The following is a 22,998-nucleotide window of genomic DNA, read 5'->3' as shown; positions in this document are numbered from 1 at the left end:
TGACAATCAGTCTAATAGTGGATTTGTTATCGTCAGACCTCTTTGATTCTGTTCAGTTCTAGGAGGTCCATCTTCCCATGCTTTACATTCTTTCTAAGAAAAGATTAGTCTATCATTAATCATCCAAAGTGTCCCTACCAGGGAATGCCAATTGAGCAGCTCAAGCATTTTTTGTAAGCAAAAGTGAGCTTCATCTAGTGCACTGGCTTTTCAAAAACTCATCTGACCTTGTGTTTCCTTAGGGGACTTTAACCAGTTTCTTCCTAAGGAGGAAGTATCTAGGGAATATCAGATTTACAAGCGGTCCCCAGTTGCATGTACATCCCAGTCAGAGGAGAAGATGATATGTTTTTGCAGTTCTTGCAAGGAGGTGTTGATATTATCCTTCATACAGTACCTGACATTGCCTGGTCAGTACCCATCTGATATTGAGCAGGCTAAACATTGCTTAACTTCAGTGATCTAACAAGAACAGATGTGTCAATGTGATTACGCCGTATATGATCTTATGTTTAAGAGGAGACAAATAAAAATACTCAGCTTTTTGGTCAGGAGCAAAGTGTATCTGTTCTGATTCTACACACATTTTGTCCCCAGCAATTGGTGAAGGAGAAATCATTTGGAATGCTTATTTTGGGGAAGTTGGATTTTCTCCAAATTAAAAACCGACTTTGTGCCTAACTGCCCCCATGAAGAGGCAAGCGAATAGAGTTTATATTTTGAATTATTTTTCTCTCAAGTCAAACTCCCAGATCCACCCAATGAATATATTTATAAATGTTGGAAACCATGTTAGCATTCAAAAGTATTAAAGTGATTTGGAAGCTAGAAAACATAGGTCCTTCGACAGGATTTGAATTTGTGTCCGCAGCAGCAAAGCTATTTTAATAATCAGAACACGTTACAAACTCTGCCGCAACTTAATTCTAATGCTTTATTCTTTGGCATGGAGTAAAGTGTAGTATTAGTTCTGATACTTCACTTCAGTTTTTTACTGTGCTCAGCAATCAGTAAATGAGATATCCTTCGAGACGGAGGAAAACTTGTTTTCCAATTTTTGTCCCAATCTGAAATGCCCCTTTTGGGGAATTGAATCTTTCCCATATTTAAAAACGGACTTTTTGTCTAACTTTGCACTCATGGGGAGGCAAGTAAATAGGTACTATAAGACTATGAAAAACGTATAAATTGTACTCCATATAAAATATAAAAATAGGATGAATCATCCAATTCCAATAATCAGGGTCAGAGAGGATTAATTATTGTAATTATTTGTTTGTTAAATTGTTTAGAATCAAAGTACACACACACAAGTACACACTCAAATAAACACACAAACACAAGTAAACACACATACACACACAGGTCAAGTTTTAGAATAAAATGTTTGAATTGAAAATATGCTAGCTTTTGTTTTTACTCATTTCTCTCCATTTCCTTGGCCAAAAAGAAAACATTTCAACAAGGTAATTTTTTCTTCTTTCTATAAAACGTTTTAATAAGTTACTTTATTTGGGGGAGAGGGGGCTGTTGCTATTTGTGGTAAGAATAAAAGGGAGATGAGAAGATTTTTAAGTAAAATTCTAAAGGAGAACAACATAGATATTTTTTGCCATGGTAACCTTCAAGGAAAACAGTTTGAAATATGTAAATAATTTTAAATACACTTTTTTTCTCCTCCTCTTCCTCCAAAGACCTGTAGCCTTCATAACCAAGTGTCTCTTGGTTCTGATGAGTGATGGCAAAAAATTGAAAAAAAAAAAAAAAATTACCTCAATCTGAGGACAGAAGAACTGAAATGTAGTATCAGTATTGCATTTTAAAACGACAGATCAAACTATATTATATTTTTAAAAAGTCCTTTTATTTTAAAAGTCCTTTTATCAAAGAAACTTTTATTAAACTCTTTAAAGACTTAACATTCCAACACTATTCAAAACATAAATGAATTGATTTGCTCCTTTTTTTTTTTTTTTTTTTAATCTGTTCTTTTATAACATTTTATCAATATTAACAACTTACATGCTAATTTTAAATGGTTTTGCCAATATATTTTAGTCTATAATTCACATATTTCAAACGGTTTTTTTATCAAGGCTGCTGCCATTTTCCACAACGTTTTGGACGATGTATTCTTTGGCCTTCTTTAGATTTTGTTTGGTTGTCTTGTTTTATGGCCTATCAATCCTGTTATGGTTGTTTAATGACAAATCCAGTAATTTGGGAAAAAGTTTTATCCTTCAAATATTTATTCATAGTCTTTGGTTTGGTTGTTTTATAGGGGAAAATTATTGTTTTTGTTTTGGACTTTGCAGAGCAAAGGGAAAGAAAAATAAGCGTCAATGTTTGGTGCATTTTAGGTCAGGAAGCGAGTATCTAGTAGTACCAGACTTTCTTTAGGTGCTTTTTGTCATAGTCGGTAACCTTCAAGGCAAAGAAAACAGTCTGAAATATGTAAATAATTTTAAATACACTTTTCTCTTCTCGCTTCAAAGGCCTGTAAACTTTCATCCTCAGGTACTTCTTGGCCTTGATGTGTGGTGACCCCAATAGTATTTAAAAAAATTTTCTTTTTTGTCTAAGATGCATATTATTGCCCCAAAAATTGATGAGAAACAATATCACAGTAAATGTTTTTTTTTTCTGTATACAACAATATATCTAATACTAAAACAACATGACTCCTACAATGTCATCATGGATTTTAAGTAATATTCAAAACATTTGTTTGTTATTAAAATGCAACAAAATTCCTTTCCTCTTTTTAAAATAACCTTCAAATATAAAATTCTCTGAAATATCTCATATATATGAAATATCATTTATTTTCTATTTTGGTAAAAATCTGGATGTAAACAAAATTTAATCTTTTCTTTTTTAAATGTACGATTCTTCCTCTTGTGTCATTAAAATTAGTTATTTTTCCAGTTTTAGTTATTTTCTGGTCACAGACGATTTTTTAAAATTTCATGTGCCCGATATTGTGCATCTCGATGCATATACAAATTTATGTATATAAATCTCGATGCATATACAAATTCTTAAAAAAAAAAAAAAAAAAAAAAAAAGAGCCACTTATCAATATGGTGGTTTTAATATAAGGTTTAAGTTGTCTTTCATAAAAAATCTAAGTTGAAAACATTTTTGAATTAAATGTTTTGTCTTAATGGTTACCATATATTCTTACATAGTTCAAATCTAATTTTTTTTATTTACTATTAAAACAAAAATCTAGCTTCATTTCTAAAGTGCTATGGATCACACTGACAATGTGTTAAGTGTTTAAATGGATCTCATTAACAGACATAATTGTACTTTCATGACATTTTTTGCATATTTTTTTAGGGATAATTGGATTTTTCCCAATATTTAGACGAGTTTGATCTCAATTATTCCACGCGTTAAGAGTTTCATTTACCACAAGATGATTTGTTTCAAGTCTGCATTTTTACTTATACACTGTTAGTTATACAAATTTGTTTCTACACTCGTGAGCAAAAAAAAAAAAATGGGCCAAATATATTTTATACATTTTATTGCACTAAAAGCTATATTGAACAAAGAACAATTGAACAAGGAAACTTAAACAAGACTAATAACACAGAACAAGACATTTACTTCAATAAATGCTTAGGACGGAATCGCATTCCCTTTTGATTTCTTTAAAAAGATCAATCCTTTTAGACATGCTCTCAACCAAAGTGGAACACTGAAGACGAGATGCTATTCCATTTGCTTTGCACAGCTTCCTACAGCTTGTAATTCTTCTCAAAATTTCTTCTGGCCAATGCACGAGATATTATGGACCAAATATTCTCGATTGGGTTTAAAGCGGGGCTTTGACCTGACCAAAACATCACATCAATTGAATTATCAGAAAACCATTTTTTTGTGACTTTAGCAGTGTGTGCAGGGGCATTATCATGTTGAAAAATAATGTTCTGGGATATTCCCAGCTTCTGGATACTTGGTAACAGTCCTGTTTCTAATATTCGAATGTATTCCTTTGCATTGATTGACTTCTCACATTTAATATGTTCTCCAACTCCTGCTGCAGTAAAAGTTCCCCCATACCATTATCTCTCCATTCCCGTGTTTAACTGTCGTTTTTATGCAACTTGGCAAAAATCTTTCTCGAGTTCTTAGATTACACCATTCAGGAGCATCGGGAACATCAATAACAAGACAAAATCTTGATTCTATCTAACCAGAAAACATTCCTGAACCAGTCTCTATCTTTCTTGCCATGACACAAAAAAATATCTATTATTGATGTTCTTCTTAGATAAAAATGGCTTATTTGTATGCCATTCAGAGGAAAATCCCATTTCTTTAATTCGTCTAGATATTGTATATCTAGAAAGAGAATTTACAACCCGTTTTGAATTCTTTGCTATGGTCAACATAAGTTTTCTTTCGATCCTTCAAAACAGTTAATTTAAGCCTGTGGTTGTCCTTCAAAGTGAATGCTCTAGGGCGACCAGATCCAGATTTCCCTTTTACCAAGCGTTTGACTTCGAACCTGTGAGCAATTCGCTTCACTACAGAAAGAGATGTTTTCACATTTTCTTTTCTTAAAATATCAAAAGTCTGCTTGTAAGTCATTTTGGACTGCCTTACTCCTGCAATTCTGTTTTAATATCCTCACCAACATGCGGTCTTACCATTTTTAGGATTCATTTTTTCACTTATTATTATATGCTATAATAATAATAATGATGATCTGCAAAACAGGAATTTTCAGTTAAAATTAACAAAAATTCATAGAAAAATATTGAAAAATCGATTTCTTCCTTCTTTCACTCTTGGCTCATTTTTTTTTTTTTTTTGCTCATGAGTGTATACCAATAAAACATAAGATGGAAAGTTTTCTAAATTTTAACAATATTTGAACAGTCATAATTCAGTGGATAATTGTGCTAGCAAAATAAACTTAATACCATTATTTATGTTTCGCAAAGATAAAAGTTTTTTTTAGCTATTATATCTAAAACCTTCTGGAGATTGGAGATATTTATAAACAACAGTATTTGGACTTTGTTTATTTCTTTCTTTAAATTTAAGCAATTAGATATATTTTTTCTGATGAGGGTTCATGAAATAAATTTAAATAGAAAGGTGATTAGTTTTGTTTTATGGCATATCAACCCTTTTTGGGTTATTTAATACCAAGTCTAGTAATTTTAGAAAAAAAAAATTAAGCTTTAAGTTCTTTATGTCTCCAAAATATTTATTCATAGTATTTGGTTTGTTCTGTTGAGCAAAATTGTTGTTTTTGTTTTTGACTTTGCAGAACGTGATTGAGTTTGCAAAGAGAAAGGAAAAAAACAATAAAATCAATGTTTGGTGCATCTTAGGCCAGGAAGCCAGTATCTTCAGACAGCCTTATTTGATAGCACTAGAGTGAAAGGTGGAATATTTTTTTTTAAATGTGCTGTTATTATTTTTAATGTCTAATATACTTATAATTAGTTTCAGTCAATTTTTCAAATATTAACTTGTATTATGTACTTTGATATAGCATGTATATAGTATGATATGTTAGTGTGATTGTAAAAATTAGAATGGATAAAGTAAGTTCAAGAAACTTCTGCAATTACTAACAGTGTTACTACTCTTGACCAAGGGAAGAGTCTATTAGGCATGCATACAAAGTATGATGATGTATGGAAATGAAACCTGATCAGTGATGGTAATCTATAAATATAGCTGCCCAGAAAGAATGCAAGAAAAAAATTGCTTCTTCATTAAAAGTAGTTTTATGTTTTCATTAAATATTATTAATTTATATTATTACTAGCCTGGGTACCCAACGTTACCCGGGTGTTTGGAGGTGTGTGTTGAGCAAAAAAAAAAAAGTAGTAGTAGGCAAGCAGGCTTGAACCCGTACCATGAAGGTGGAAAAGAAAGTGAGAAAAAATACCTGACGTCTTACTGCTACTCCATGACACAACTAGATGTTCGGAATGTTAAAATTAGGCAAAGTCAATCCAACCGATACAATGACTTGCAAAAATGGCTTGCAAAAAGTCTACTCCTCTTTGTAGAAAAATGCCCAGTTGAGAGTGAAGGAATTAATGTTTGTGGCCAATTTTTCAATATTTGTCATCTGAGACATCGAGCTTCAAAATGATACTAATCGCGTGAAAATCCGTCGCCTCTATCGAAAGTCTTAGGCAGACATAAAAACATACATTTAAATAGATAGGTGAGATTTATTAGATTATTAAAGACTAGCGGAGGTACCCGGCATTGCCTGGGTGAGAAACACGGGGGCTGGAAAAAAAGTTTTGGTAGGTAGGTAGGATCGAACCCGAAGCCCTGAGGTGAAGTTGGAAAATAAAATATGAAAAAAACATGACACGTTAACCAATCGGCCAGCAAAAAAGAGTTACTGAAAGACGTTTGAATTTATTTAAGTAGGAAGAGAATTGACAGGTGCTCACACCTAATGACTTAGTGAGGTCAAGTGGAAATCGTGGAGTTAACATTTTCTGCGAGTGTTATGATGGCGTAAACAATAGCTAGTCAGCAGTTAATATTTTGTGCAGGACAGTTTTTAATGAGGTCAATAACTCGGTTTGCTTGTTTTTACCCAACTTTGGAGAAAACCAGCTCCCCGTTTATTAGGGGAGTGTCCAGACGAAAGCAATTGTTTGATATGATGCTAAAAAGCCGACATTGACCAAACGTTTACATCGCTTTCCAGAGACCACTGGGAACTGCTGATTCGAATCCAGTTTCGCTTTTTTTTTTATACTGAAAAGCAAAAGATACCTGCGACAACCTAAAAATTTGGAAAAAATAGCGTGTGAAAGTCGGGCAAATTAAATACACACGCAACTCCCGTTCGTAACTCTTAGATATTATCATTTAGACAACATATAAAAAGTTTTAAGAAGGAATGAGCCGACCGAGAAGTCCAGCGGAAAAAGCCTTTTACAGACATACACAAAAAGCGAACATACATACATACATTTTCGCTTTTATATTTATAGATTATTAAATGAATTATCTTTAGTTAAAATTTGAGCTTCATTGTTAGATAAACATGGCATTAGCTCAAATTTGTTGGCCATTTTGTTTTGCTTCACTTTGACACTTTTCAAGCATGCTTTTCTCAATTTTAGATGCATAATACTAACTGGATTTTTAATGGAAACAATCCTTCATTTAATAATATTTAATGAAAACAACATAAAACTACTTTTAATGACAAGACAGATTTTTAATCTGCATTCTTTAATGGCTGCGATCTTAAAAGATTACCAGGTTGAAGACGTGTTGCATGGAGACAAATAATATGAGACTTCAGTCAACAATGGTAACGTTCTGCTAGTTGGTAATTGCATGAAAAAAGTGCATTATAAATTGGCAACACTATCACTATTTAATCTATTATATATATATATATATATATCACTATTTAATCTATTATATATATATATATATATATATATCACTATTTAATCTATTATATATATCACTATTTAATCTAATATATATATATATATATATATATATATATATATCACTATTTAATCTATTATATATATCACTATTTAATCTAATATATATATATATATATATATATATATATATATATATACCTAAGCGAAAATGTGTGCATGTGCATTTTTTTGTATGTCTGCCAAAGGCTTTTTTCGGGGAGGGGGGCGCTCGGAAGGGTCACTAAATCTTGCAACTTTTTATATACTGTCTAAATTATAATATGCCCAATTTATGAACTTAGGTCGTCTGAATCTTTTATTATTTTACAAAATTTGTGCTGGGATTTCATTTTCTCTACTACTATGGCATGATGTTTGACCTAGAAAACCACATGTTCACGTTCGTTTAACCACCTGCTTTTTAAACATTTATTTCACCCTTCCTCACTTCTCTGCCTGCGTAGCATCGTGGTAAGTTGTCAGGCTATTCATCTCAAGGATTCGGGTTCAAACCTACCTCCCTACCAAACATTTTTTTTTTCTTTTACACCCGAGCAATGCTGGGCACCCCCGCTAGTAAATAATAAAGCATTTTTATGCTAGCTTGATCATAAAAAAGTACAGGAAATCAGAAAATAAAATTAATAATCAATAAGATAATCTTGATTTATGGAGTATTAATTTGCTTTTTTTCAGCAAAGTTAATATTCACACCAACCCCCAAGTGATGGCAGCCAGTTTGCAATACACTTTTTACTAATGAGTATGCCAAGAAGAACTTACTTCACCTGTTAACAATGCATGTTGGTAAGTATAACAATTTTAATTCACTTTTAACAGTATAACAATGTCCAACACCTCTAATGACATGGGAATTTCTGTTCAAAGAAATTCAGTGATGGACAATTGCTTGAGAAAAAATATATCTTTTCTCACTTGATCAGAACATATATAAAGTCAAAATTGATGGTAAAAATCTGGTATATATCTAATATATAAAAGGAAAAATGTGTGTATGTGTCTGTATGCCTGCCTAAAACTTTCGAGATATGTGACAGATCCTCATGAGATCAGTATAGTTTTGAAGCTTTGGACGACAAATCTTGAAAAATTGGCCAAACACATTCATTCATTCATTCACCCTCAACTTGGCCGTTTTTTGCAAGAAAGAGTTGCTTATTTCGTCTACATTTTCGCAAGTCGTCTCCGTTGGATTAACTATACTTAATTTCAACGCTCTCGACTTCCGCTTGCACCATGGATGCATCGGCTAAGATGTTACATTTTTTTTGCTCGTTACAGGTTCGAACCTGCCTGTCTACTACCACTTTTTTTTAACAACTCTCTCCACCCAAACTGCCTACTGTTGTTTTGACCCCCCCCCCCTGCTACTACCACATTTTTTCCTCCTGGGGTTCCTTACTACACCACCTACACACACCTGGGCAATGCCGAGTACCCCTGCTAGTGTATGTATATATATATATATATATATATATATATATATATAAAAGTGACCTTGTCTGTGTGTGTTCACGTGGAGCAGTCTCTACCAAACTACACTGTCAATTATTTACAGACTTGAAACTTGATATATGGGGTATCAGGACCTGTGGAACAAATTAGATTTGGTTTTTAGTTGGAAAAAATAGTTGCTAAGGGATTAAAATTGAAAAATTGGAACTTGGCAGGCATAAGTTAATGTGTATTCTCTACACACATACAAATATACATTTATATATTTTACTGTGTTAATTTCTAAAATTTTGATATGCATGTGTTGTTAGGTCAGGTGGTAGCGGATTCCATTAAAGAGTTAAATGTTTTTGTTTTGATTCTAGTTGATGGCACCCAAATCATATTTTTTATAATATTTGAAATCACTATTATATATTGGATATAAGATAATAATCAATAGAAAATTGGCTCTATAATAATAAATACAAAATATGCATTAATTAGAAATATCATATTTAAGCGTATTTTATGATTGGGCAATGCCAGGTGGTCTACTAGTTAATAAAAAAGATTATAAAAGTGTAAATAAAATTGAGAATTCAAATAACATAGAAAGTCACACAGCACAGGAGACGCTATTTTGGGAGAGACATATATAAACAGAGGGAGATGAGAGTCTGATATAGACAATTAAATATAGGTCCCTCTGTTTAGATTTGAAACAGATGGTACCAATGTTATTCTTAACTTCTGTAGCTATATTATATTTCTTTGTCTGTTTGTTTGTCCAGTCATTGTTCACTCGGCAGTCAAATCCCATTGTTCATCACTTTACTTTTGGCTCTGTGTCATATGGTGAGAATGAAACAATACAGACCTACCATATCCGTCTCTGGGCCACAGCCCAGGAATGCAATTTTTTATGTCCACTTTATGAGGATTATCTGTCCAACACTTCAAGGCCACCCCACTGTCCAAAGACAAAATAATTACATCTCTCAAACAGAATGTCTTGTCATTCAGAGGCATTCGAATCAGTATTGTGAGACCAAATTTCAATGACCGACACCCTTGACATTGCTATTTTGCGAATGCCTATGTACCACAACCAAGAAAAAAAAAAAGAAAAAAAAAGTGCTCCACAAGCTAATAGGAAGTAATGCACATAATATCTCCTCTAAATCTTTTTGATTTGCATGGGCTGTAGTAGGCACCAACATGGCATCCTAGGAATGAGCTCCTGCCACTTAAATTACCAAGCATGAAGTTATGTGGTGAAATTACGTTAACCTTAGTGAAAGATGGACTTCACAAGTGAATTGGCATTCTCTGTTAGATGGGAAAAAGTTGATTTACAACTCTGTTTCAGAGAGGAGAAAAAGAAAAAGTTATTAAATTAGATATACCAGTTTCAATGAGAGAAGGGAGCAAATGATAGCTCAATAAAAAGGGTTTTTCCATGATTAAAGAGTCTCTTGGTCACTGCCAGAGAAATCCACATCATTTTAAAATGCAAGTACCCAGACTTACAGCCAAATTGCCAGTTCAGCTTTGCCCAGATGAATTTAGAAGAGAAAAAAAAACTTTAAATTGAAAACAAAGACTCTAGCTGTCCAAAATGTGTTTCTTAGATTAGAAAGAAATATAACTACCCAATTAACTTTCTTTGTGTGTGTGTATATATATACACACACAAATATATATATATATATATATATATATATATATATATATATATATATATATATATATACACTACTAGAATATTTGATATTTGACCAAATTATTTTTTATAAGAAAACAATTACCAATAACTTGTTAATCATTTTTTTATTTGCCTTTCATGTATTAAAAATGATTCAGCTTTTCACATACATCATCAAACCAAACCTTTCCAGCAATGAGGGTTTTCAGTCCAAAACTGATCTTTGGTGGGAGAAGAAATCACTAGCAACAACCAAATGACCAACCCCAGAGATGACCTGAAGAACAAAAGTACTGTCTTAGTATCTCTGAAAACCTGTTGATATGGAAATTGTGTTGCCACACAGACTTAGAGTCTGCCTGTTTTGTGCACGTCGGAACTAAAACTGACTATAAATGCATGGTTCCAGCGTTCAGTGATTGCTTGAAGACATTTAAAGCATCAGAGATTAGACGATGTTACATTTGTGATACCGCAATTGAGGATTACATTTAACTTGTAATACACTGTGACTGTGGACGATAGCCTGTGTGACCGATCTCAGGTTGCAGTTAAACATGCAGCACTTGTGGGAAGCCTAACCACTTTTCAAGAGTGTGCCAAGCAAAGAAAAATTGTGATGGGATTCTCTTATTGCTCACATCATATTTAACCTCCCCCCAAAAAGGGACACATATATGACAAGTGAAAATCAAATAATAGAAACAGAAATGTATGTTATCCTATTCTCACCAAATCCAGATCTCAGACAGCCCAAAAATATCCTTGTGATTACAGAACAAGCATGAATATCTTCCCTGATAGTGAAGATGTTTAGAGGGATCAAGACATTTGTTGAATGTGAAGCTCACAATGATTAAGCTAGTTTTATCAAGAAAAATCATTTAGGCCGTGGGAGATTTCACATTTATATGTCAAGGATGATTGTCTGTGAAATCAAGGTTCAGGAAAAACAACTAAATAAATATTTTTGCAAGGAAATCCAGCAAGTTATATTTTAGCATTGATGTGGGAATACTGTTTAAAGGTTTCCCAAATCCTACATCAACATCCAGAATCAATTGCTCAATTATGCGAAAAGCCTTCATTTTCTCCCAAAGTAAGAAAACATTGGCAGGTTTAATGATTGGCTCCTAAAGCATTTTGTCACAACAGCGTTCAAAAATGAAGCACAGTGGCAGCCCTCAATCTAATGGCTAAGTAGATTAATGACAACATAGGTCCTCAGGAACTGTTGAATAACGCCCCCTTTTTGAAAAAAGAAAGAGAAACCTCACTCTCTTTTAAATTGGAGAAGGATATTTTTAAAATCAACCCTTGTCTGTTGGCACAAACTTTCTCTTCTGCCAGGAAAGGAACAAAACCACTCTCAGATTTCAGCTAGATGTCAAAGGCTTCACCAACTTCTCAGAAGTCAGTTATAAGAATTCAGGGAGAAGGGGCATACCAGGAACAAACTTTCCAAGAACTAAGACCCTTTCCTGCATGGATTTTTAACAGAATATAAGGATAGGTCTTAATTTTGGTGCATTTCTCTTTTTACAGGGTCTTAAAGCTAACATTTCTGCTAGACATTGGCGAAATTGCACACGATAGCCAATATACTAAAGAATTGCCAACATTTAGCATGCATAGCATCAGTGTCCTTTTGTCAGGTGTAACACTGCTTAAGTTCATGACTGTGCTTGACTAGTTAGAATGCAAGAGGCATAAGGTCTTCAAACTAGGTGATTCACATCTGGAGAGATCTCGTCCCCATGAGTGGAAGTATTCTTGTTTCGCCTAGAGATTGTCAGGTGCTGACCAAAGATTTTGACATCTATAGGGGAATCCCTGGACCAAGAGAGTCTCCTTGCTTGTGTGTATTGTCCTACTTTCCACTGGCTTGGTCAATTGAACAATAAACTAGCTATGGCACTGTTGAATTTAGGAAATAGATCTAAATTAACCAGGTGCTGGAATATCCCTTTGCTGGAGATATGAGACTTCTGAGAAAAACTACAACTATTTACCGAGCTTCAGTGAAGGTACATAACAAGAATATGTGGTGGGTCAGTTTGAAAACTAAGGTCAGAGCTTTACTGTTAGATACAGTCAGCATCTTGCACTAGATAAGGCCGAGGCCAAAGCACACTTAGAAGAGAAACTAACCCAGGCAGTAGTTGAAGATGATGCTGTAGACATAGAATTAACTAAGCAGGACCTAGAATGTGAGACCACCGAGAATTATGAGGGCTAAGTAATTAGGGTTAGACTATCCAACAAAGCCATGAATTGACATGAGTGTAGGAAAGTTTTCTGGTGTGGTTCAGATATGTGCATTTGAAAAGTTAAGCACTTGGATAGATGTAGCTTGGAATAGACTCTGGAAATTTGCAAGGTGCACTTCATTCAACTGCCTAACCTAATGTCATACACCATCTGCTACGACTATGCAATTTATACAGTTATGTACCTAGAAAAAAAATGGAGCTATTAAATCTGACATAGTGATATGGGACAAGAAGGAGAAAGAATGAACCTTAAAGAAGTTAGTGTCACCAATGATGCTAGTTTAAACAGAGTTGCGGGAGAAAAGATAATGAAATACCAAGGTCCTATGCAAGACATGAAAAGAAACTGGAATTTTAGGAAGATTTCCATCATTCCAGTAATTATAGGACCAATCGAACTCATGAAAAAGAATTTTAAAAAACTACTCAATAAACCAAATACAAGAGAGATATAAACAATTGTACTTAAATGGATAGTTAGAATTTTAAAAGATTTATTGTTTAGAATGTATGAAGTAGTGAGTGAATGTCTGGCATCCGGTAGAATTCCCCATCCCCAGCTAGAACAAAAAAAAAAGAGAAAAGAATAATTTCCAGCATGTAATTAACATTTAAAGACAAATATTATGATTCATTTATGCTCTGTAATAAAAACTTTAATTTTTCTTACAAGTCCCTGTCCTATCAAAGAGTAAAAAATTTGGTGCTTCTACATTATTGGGACGAGATTTTGTAGTCGATGAATGAAGTTTGCAGATAAAAAATAATGGTCTCAACTGACTTTTTGTAACAATGGTAGCTTTCAAATTATGCAGTCGAAAGTACCTGAATATTACTGAATTATTAAAAAACAACATTAATCGCGTTAACGTGAAAAATTGCTGTTGTCTTTGTTTAATTCAAACAGAAAATTACCTCCCTGTTGAACTCTACTGCGTTTTACGAATCATTTTCACCAAATTCTATTTTTTATTTTCTTAAATAAATTTTTTTTTACCTTATTGATTTTCGTAATTTTTGGATATAATCACATCTAAAAATACAAGGAATACGTAGATACCATTGTTTTCATGTGAAATTCAGTTTCATGATTTCTGAAAATCTCGTCCCAATTCTGTAGAAGCGCCCAAAATTTTATTTATTGCCCTACCCATCTTAATAGAAAACTGATGTTAAAAAAATAAATAATTATGAGATATGATTTATAAGTTGAGTATTTTTGTTTTGTTTCAGCCGAGTTTAATATTCACACCAAACTCAAAGGGATGACATAGTCTGAAATACTCTTAATATCATCATCATGAATGAGTTAAAATCGGGAGTGCTTACAATACTTCTTCAAAAAGATGTATTTTGGTAAGTTTTACAATATTTTCATTCACTTTTTACAATTTTAAATCACAATCATAGAACTTAAATAGAATGCTATAATAAAATTGAAATTTAGAGCTGCTAACAGAGTTTGTCGCTGAACCAAGCATTTTAAAAGATAGGAATCTAATCTTAAAAAAAAAAAAAAAATACACTCATTCCAAAACAAATAAAAATGAGCATATTTAAATTTTATTTAATATAAAAAAGAAAAAGAAATGGTGGTTCAATTTTACTATAGGAACTGTTAGAATAGTTTAACTAAAATCCTGTTGCAGGCATGTTTTACGGTACTTTGTGCACTAGTGCAAAGGTGTCAATTGAAACATTTGAAGAGTGCATACCAAGGGCAGACAAATGCAATTTCAGGACCGAATCGAAAATTTCACAACAATAAATGCATACTTTTTGTTTTTTAAAACAAATTTAAGAAAATTATAATAACAAAAAATACAGTTTTTTTAAACACAAATTAGAGATTTTTATTTTTGTAACAAAGCCAAAATTCTGAAATTTTCGAATGCATGTTTTTTTGTTGTTGTTGAGAAAGTTTTTGTTACACATTTATTGAATTAAAATAAATATAACTTATATTATAAACACAAAATAGTTTTCTGCCCCTGATGTATGCTTATCTGCCCCTGCTATACACTCTTCAAATTTCCCAATTGAAAAGCAAAAAGTACTGAAGCTATTCTACCTACTTAGATAAGTTTCTGAGGGTTTAACTTATTTTAAAGCGTTTATTAAGTTTGAAACGGGAGTTGTGCTGGGTGCTTAAGTTAAAACGACTATAGAGTTCAAAATAGACTTCGTAGCCTCGTAGGAGATGTCCTTTTCTCTTCCTTGCAACCTCTATCTCACAGAAGAGATGTTGCGAGTTTGTCTTTGATGTATCGTTATTTTCATGGAAAGTGTTCGACTGAGCTTCAATCTATGGTCCCCATTCGCCAAACTTTCACAAGAAACACTCGTCTAGCTGTAAACACTATCAATAATTACCCCCACTCTTTATCTGTGCCTAAACCTAAACGTAGATTCCATGAACAAAGCTTCTTTCTTAGAACTGAACGCCTGTGGAATTGTCTTCCGTTTTCCTGCTTTCCGGCTGACTACAATACGGTTGTCTTCAAGTCTAACGTAAATAAGTTCTTGATGAGCCGTTCCATATAAGTTATCAAATTTACCAAATTTTCATTACTAATGATTTTATATTGTCCAATTTCTAATGTACAATCTTTAACCCTTATCCTTGAGTGGCCTCTTGGCCTTGATAATGTGGTGATGCCTATGTAAAAAAAAAAAAAAAAAAAAAAAGATGGTGGCTGCCATCTTTAGCGTCTTGAGAATCGTTCAAAACTTGAAATAAAACAAAATACTGATAGAAATCTATCCAATAAATGTCACGGTGCTATTTATTGGATGGATTTCTACCATTATTATTTTTATTTATGAGTTTTGAGTGATTCTGCTTTTAATTTTTTTTTTTTTTTTTCAACACAAATAGGTTACAAATGAGTAATTCAACTAAAATTTTTTTTTTTTTTTATTAATTTCACAAGAGTATTTCGGATGTTTGTTTACGGTTAGATTATAGATGAAATATTTTAAATGTTCTTTTAAACAAAAAACATTCCTTCATCAAAAAATGAGCATATTTATATTTCTAGTGCAAAGGTTGAAACATTTGAGAGCAAGAGCAGACAAATGCAATTTCAGGACCGAATCGAAAATCTCTTAATAATAAATGCATGTTTTTTTGTTTTTTAAAATAAATTTAAGAAAATATAATAGCACAAAAATACAGTTTGTTTTTTTTTTAACACAAATTAGAGATTTTTTGGTGTGGACTGTGAACCCACGTGACTTATTTTCTCCATTTCTTATGACTAAAGTTGGTTGATAGACACCCTACTGTTGAGAGATGACCAATCCAAAACATTTTTTCTCCACCTTCTCCTTGGCCTTCCCTCTGCCTCTTTTATCTTCTTTAACATACCCTCAAAGTATAACTTTGAAAGGCCAGTGGCTGGTCATTTGACATGGCCAAAATGTTTAAGAGTTTTACTTTTGATTTTATCAAATAGAGGGCGTAAGAAAGTAGTTTGACGGAGGGTGGATACTTTTTTTTTTTTATCAGACAATATCCCATAATGAAACACATTACGTGATTTTGAAACACCTCAATGTGATTGACTAGTTGTTTAGTCCATGTAGACCAAGTATGTGAGTCCAGTATCATCCCATCAAGGCCATATAAAATTACTGGAAGGACATAAATAAACTTTTACTTTAACAGTTATGGCGCCATTTTGATTTTAGAATGGGGCTATGTTTTTGGAAAGCTGCCCAATCCAGGGCAATTCTATGTTTCAATGTAGTCTTGTGATCACTGGAGAAAGTCAGTGTATGCTCTAAATAAATGAATTGGGTGACCAGTTTGATGGGTTTATTGTGTATAGTCATGTTTAGGTTAAACTGTGATTAGCTGTAGACATATATTCTGTTTTCTCTAGGTTTATTTCTAATCCCATCTCTTTTGCATTCTTTGCTGATAGTACATTAAAAACTTGGAGTTTATGTGTATTTATTAACAAGAGTGATATCATCAGCATAGGAGAGGTTGGAGTAGATTTGTCCACCTATAGAAAAACCACTTTGCCAAACAAAAAACAATACACTCATAATTGTCATTTCGAAAATAGTAAGATCTCCAAAAATTACAAAATTTGATCAAGTAGATAATTTTTTATACGTAAAAGTAATTTTTACGGAAAATTGTATATTTTGCTGTTTTCTTCATACATTAAGTTTATAGTTCTCTCCCACTGCAAGAACTTAGAGACCAGAGTTGGAAAATGGGATTGAGAAGTCAGTGCCCCCCAGGAGGGGCACTCTGGCCTGCAAAAAGTACCCGGGTAGCCCCGTTGGTATTCACTGGTAAAGGCGGCTAAGGAGATTAGCAATAAACTAACCCCCTTTCTCAAAGAGAGAAGACAAAACTTAGAAGAGTGGACCTCCTAGAACTGCACAGGAACAGCATTAGACCACAATCAACAGGAACCAGATTATTACAGGAATGGTCTAATCTCTGTTGATTTTGGGGGTTGAGGATCAAAATGTGGTCAAACACAGGGAAAACTGAATTGTCTTCCTTTTTTTTGGAGTCTGCAACATTAATGGCAGCCATGGATTTTTACTATACATTTTTTTCTTCTTTAACTCATAGCAGATGTTCTACTTGGTCAAATTTCATAATGTTTGGATATATTACTATTTTCGAGATGACAATTACATAAGTAATACTGTTTTTGCTTAAAAGGACATATTAAAAAAAAAAAAAAGATTAAATCGACAGATCGATTTTTTTAAATGTGATTTTAAGTAAAAACAACAGTACTTACTTGTCATGTCGAAAATAGTAATATATCTAAAAATTACAAACATTCATCGAGTAGAACAACTGCTATTGTGTTTTAAGTAAAAAAAAAAAAAAAAAAAGAAAAAAAAAAAGGCTATTGCTATGGACAACAAATATTGTAGGCCATGAACAAGTAATCTAAAATATTCGAGTTATGTTCTGTGTATGAACTCTTCACTTTCTACTTTGAATTGTCTCCTTAAATAATCGAATTCTACCAACTAACGATTACTACACTACAACCTTACATTCATTCAGTGCTTTGTTATCGACAGGTCGATTTTTTTTTTAATATGTGATTTGAAATAAACTGCATAAATAACAGTACTTACTTAATTTCAAGTTAAATTGAAGTTTTACAATGATATCTTTGTTATCAAATTGTTAGGTGAAATTACAGAATAGTTACAAAACACCCTCCCCTCCCCATGTTAGGAATGGCTTTTTAACTAATAACGGTATTGTTTCAAGCACAATAACATAAGTACATAAGTATCATTTTTTTGTGCTTATGCACTTTTGTTACCGTGCTATTTTTAAATAGTTTTTTTTTTCAGGTTAAAACCAAGTTTAATAATATCTTTTCTCTTTTATTAAATTGTTAGGTGGAAGCACAGAATAGTTATAGAACACCCTCCCCTTCCCATGGTAAGAATGGCTTTCAAAATAATAACATCATTATATCGGTACGGTAACAAAAGTGGGTAAATGTCACTATTGGAAGACTCTGGCCAAATCACCATTAAAAAAATCGTTTGAGCCCATCAAACTTAAACACCAAACCAGAACTGGATACCGAAATGAAATTTATTTTTATTCTTATCAACCAGAAAAGATGCATTTCCCCTGTTATTATTTTAGTAAGAACGAATTACTATTTCGTCATTTTTCTTACTAAAATGTTTTGTTATCCTTCTTACTAAAATGAAATAAAATTGTTAATTCTTTTATTTTTTCCATGTGTACCTCTTTTACCCTGTTAATCAATCAACAACGGTTTTATCACTCAATAAGGAACCCCTCCCCGGACTTTAGCCATCCATCTCTGTCCCAAGCTATCTGCTTCAACGTGAGGTCGTCCCTCCACCTCGTTCTTAATCTTCCCTTTGGTGTCCATTCTGTTGTCCTGATGTCTGTGTTTGGATGTCTTGAAGGCCATCAAGACCTTGTTAATATTTTAGTAAAATATATAAATATTTCACATCAATTTAAATTTTATGTGTTCTGTTATTTTATTTACTGTTTTAGTGTAGTGTTCTTTTTATTTCATTTATTGCGTTTCATTTTCAGCAAATTTTATTCAAGTACGCATGGAAAAAAATAAAAGAATTAACAATTTTATTTCATTTTAGTAAGAAAGATAACAAAACAGTAATTTGTTCTTAAAATTATAAGAGGAGAAATGCATAATTTCTGGTAAACGCGTACCTGAACTAAAATTTAAAACAAAAAATAGTTCATCAAAAATAAATCAATTTCGTTTCATTTCGTTTTCGAGTTCCGGTTCAGTGTTTTGGATGGACGAGAATGATTTTTTAGCGGTGATTTGGCCTGGATATTCCGATAGTGACATTTACCCAGAAGTGCATAGTAACTTTTTTTTTTATTATTCTGAAAAATGACCATAATTAATGGCGTTCATCAAGTTCTGTCTGTGATCATGTATAACGTCAGCTGATATTTCGTCTTGACGATGAATGTCCTGGAAAAATCACCTCTTAATAATTTTTACCAGTTTTAAAATAGTTTTTTTATTCGAGGGTGGGGGAGAAGAAGGTATTTTTTACGACCTGCCCCAGCGTAGTGTAAACACCCCCAACCACCCATGTTAAGAATGGCTTTCGACCCCCCCCCCAACCTCCCTATGTTAAAAACTTCTTTCGAGGTTGGATTCGAGTTATTCCGAAAACCGTTCTTAACATGGGGAGGTTGAAGTGTTTATAATATGCTGGGGCACGCCGTAAAAATTTACCAAAAAATAACAGAAAAAATCAAGTTCGCTTGCATATTTTAAAACTGAATCAGAAGTGACTTTTCCAGGACATTCATAATCAAGGCCAAATATCAGCTGACGTGATATTGTAAACAAGCACAGACGTGATTTGATGAACGGCCAATTAAATAGTAAATCATCAAAATAATATAAAAGTTACGTAGAGGCGAGAGAAACAGACACACGAGGATCGCCCCATTTTATTCAATTTGTCGGGTAAAAATGGCTGCAAGTAGTGAAAACATTTGGCAGAAAAACTATATTTGATAAACATTAAAAAGTGAATAAGAATTTTATCTTTGGACAAAAAATAGCATAAGGATAGTAATCGTTTTTATGTAATGTTTTGGGGAATACTAAGCGAAATAGATGATTCTGAAAACCTTATTCATCAAACTATAACGTCTGACGAGAGAGAGAGGCCGGCCATATTGAGATTTTCGCTAGAATGAAAAAATAAACTGCAATAATACAAGAGATTGATTTTCATAACACTTACAGTTTTTGATTCAATAGATTTTGCCCTTGCTGTTGGAAATCCGAAACTATGATACTAATTTGCCGTGTTGTTTCAATAAACGTTTCTAGTTGGTGCTCTAACGACTCGAACCTTTCTGTTTTGTCCGCCATGTTGAAATATCAAATACGGTGTAAATAGAAAAAATTATCCCACCTAACTTTTGTCCCCACCGAAAAAAAATCTAAGGAAAAAAATCTGAAATTAATGTATTTGGCAAATGAGTAATCTTGCGCTATAGTTCAGGCAAATTATTGAAAAATAAATAACAAGCAAATAACTTTTAATACACGGATTCAAATTTATTTTTCTGCTGACCTGTATACTCAGTGCTTAACTTTATAAAAATAAGAATTCGTTTAAAGGTTGCGATCAAAGAACGCGAAAAAGCAAAAGCATTAAAAATGATTTTATGTTGTTTTTGTTAAATAATATTTATTTATATCATTATTAATAAACATTATTAAATGAGGACTTATTTCGAGTTAAAATTTGTTATTCGTTTTTAGATAAACACGGCGGGCATCAGGTCAAAGACACGATCGTCGCCGCCTATAATGCCACTGAAATCTAACTCCAAGGGACGGAAAAGGACTACGAAATTCAGACAGCCGTTCCTCAGGCCCAACAATTTTTCGCGGACTGAATAACCGGTTCGAAATTATCACCATGCGTACTCAACGGTGCTCGGTAAAAATGGCATCGGTAAAAATGGCAAAAGTGAATAAATAGGTAAAAATGGCACTTTGACAACGGAAAAGTAGAACCGTTTGAGAAGTGCAGGCAGCTCCCATTCCCCTAGTATAAAATAGGGCAACCTCCCTTTAGTTTGGAAATAGTCGGTTTAGTTAAGTTCAAGTTCTGTAGAAGTACAGAAAAAAATGGTAAAATCCCTTCAAAGCGTATTGAGATTATGTGAGAAAATAAAGCTGTGTATGCATTATAAATGTTTCTTTTCTGTTTCTTATGTTATACATTAGTACATTAGGGGTCATTTCGAGTTTAAAGTTTATTTACTGTATCTATCTGAACGAGAGAAAATTATGGTTAAAATGTGTATGCCTCGTGTAAATAGCTAATGAAGAATATAAGATACGGCGGACGTTCAATAGACCGACACATGATCCAAAAATCAGATCGAGCGTACAGGAAAACGAAATGAGACCAAATTGACAACTCAGAATTTAAAATGAAAAAAAATTTAATGGTTAATACTTTTAAAATTAATAATTGAAACATTTTTTTTTTTCATTTTGGCTGACATTCATTATTCCGAAAAAGGAAAGAAGTTTGGCGTGTGTGGCCTTGTGTTTTTTTTGTTTTTTTTATTTTGACTTGAACTTTGCGCTTTTCGGATTATTTTGTTATATTTTTTATGATGGATATATATATATTTTTTTTTTTTGCTGTTTTTTTTTAGGGGGGGAGGATAATTTATTTGGGACCGTGTTTCTTTTTTTTTGTTTGGATAGATATTTTTTCTTTTTGTCGTGTTTTTTAGATGGATATTTGGGGGTGGGAGCGTATTTTTCTTTTTCTTTTTGGATGGATATTTTTTGTTTGGCCGGGTTTTTTGGGGATGGATTTTTTTTTTTTTTTTTTTTTGCCATAGATTATAGTTATAAGTAATTATTAACAGGAAAATTGCTGCAAGTCCAGATCAGCACTTGTAGCGTAGCAGCGACTAGCGTCAAACAAAAATAAACAAAAACCTTTATGAGTGGTGGAACAAATGAATTTGCCGAACTCCTTTGCTCGCCTGCATTTATTCTATATAAAAATAAAAAAAATTGAAAAAAAAAATTAATTAATTAAAAAAAACATTTGAAAAAATTAATTTTAAAAAATACATTTGATAAAAAAAATTAATTTGATTTAAATTATTTTTCATGTTTTCTTGTGTTCTTGTTGTTGTTGCATACATAAGTATAAAATAAAATTGTTTCAATTGTTTCTTTTAGAATTTCCAAGGTGTCAATTTGGTCTCATTTCTTTTTCCGGTACGCTCGATCTGACTTTTTGATCATCTGTCGGTCTATTGGACGTCCGCCTCCGCCATATCTCATATTCGTACACATTTTAATCATAATTTTCTCTAGTTCAGATAGGTACAGTAAATAAACTTTTAACTTGAAATGACCCCTAATGTACTAATATATAACATAAGAAACAGAAAAGAAACATTTGTCATGCATACACAGGTTTATTTTCCCATATAACCTCAATACTCTTTGAAGGGATTTTACCAAAAAAATATAACGTTTTATTTAATAATTATTTTATCATAAATATTTATGTATAATAATCTGATAAAAAGTCTAAATAAAATTTTACCGCTGCCATATTTAGTAAATATTTACCTAGATTCAATTTATTTTTTGAGTCTTGAAAATGGAAACTTAATTCAAGGATTTAACCGTTGGAGGCTACTGCTTTTCATGTTTTTGCACCAAAACGATTTTTATTTGTTAAAAACATATTATTATACAGAAAATTGGCAAAATTGATTTACAAATTTACATTTACAAATAATTAATTGAAACTATTTTTGTAATAGGAATGTTGGGTTTGCTTTACGATAGATTTTAAAATGTTTATTCGGTTCGAAAAACAAGTAGTGTCCAGCATTACGTGAGAATAAGAAAAAAACTGACTGCCACGATAGGGTCATATGTTTCGAGTCTCAATAATGACTTAAAAATAAATAATAAAACAAATTACTGGTAGAAATCCGCCCTATAAAAGTGAGTGATCATGCTGAAATAATAGCATTGTTATTTAGAAAGCTACCCTTAACATGAAAAGGAAG

At 32.5% G+C, this 22,998-nt stretch overlaps 1 protein-coding gene and 1 long non-coding RNA gene across 2 annotated transcripts in view; one reads left to right on the top strand and one right to left on the bottom strand.

The window, feature by feature from the left end:
- LOC145258240 (mediator of RNA polymerase II transcription subunit 10-like) overlaps positions 1-20,340 on the bottom strand; it is a 39,202-nt gene extending 18,862 nt beyond the window's left edge. The window contains exon 1 of the mRNA XM_080116203.1: positions 20,172-20,340. Within this exon, the coding sequence (XP_079972329.1) occupies positions 20,172-20,302 (131 nt within the window). The 5' untranslated portion in view covers positions 20,303-20,340. The remainder of the gene's footprint in view (positions 1-20,171) is intronic.
- Positions 1,333-14,243, top strand: LOC145258016 (uncharacterized). Its single transcript, XR_013864028.1, has 3 exons — positions 1,333-1,466; positions 8,148-8,258; positions 14,121-14,243. It is a non-coding gene; the product is annotated as an uncharacterized LOC145258016 (long non-coding RNA).
- Positions 20,341-22,998: the final 2,658 nt, after the last annotated feature.

The sequence above is a fragment of the Euprymna scolopes genome, chromosome 33 (assembly GCF_053919585.1).
Source record: "Euprymna scolopes isolate OS-2025 chromosome 33, ASM5391958v1, whole genome shotgun sequence".
Taxonomy (NCBI): Eukaryota; Metazoa; Mollusca; class Cephalopoda; order Sepiida; family Sepiolidae; genus Euprymna; species Euprymna scolopes.
The sequence above is the reverse complement of the archived record's forward strand: the minus strand, read 5'-3'. Positions and strand labels throughout refer to the sequence as shown.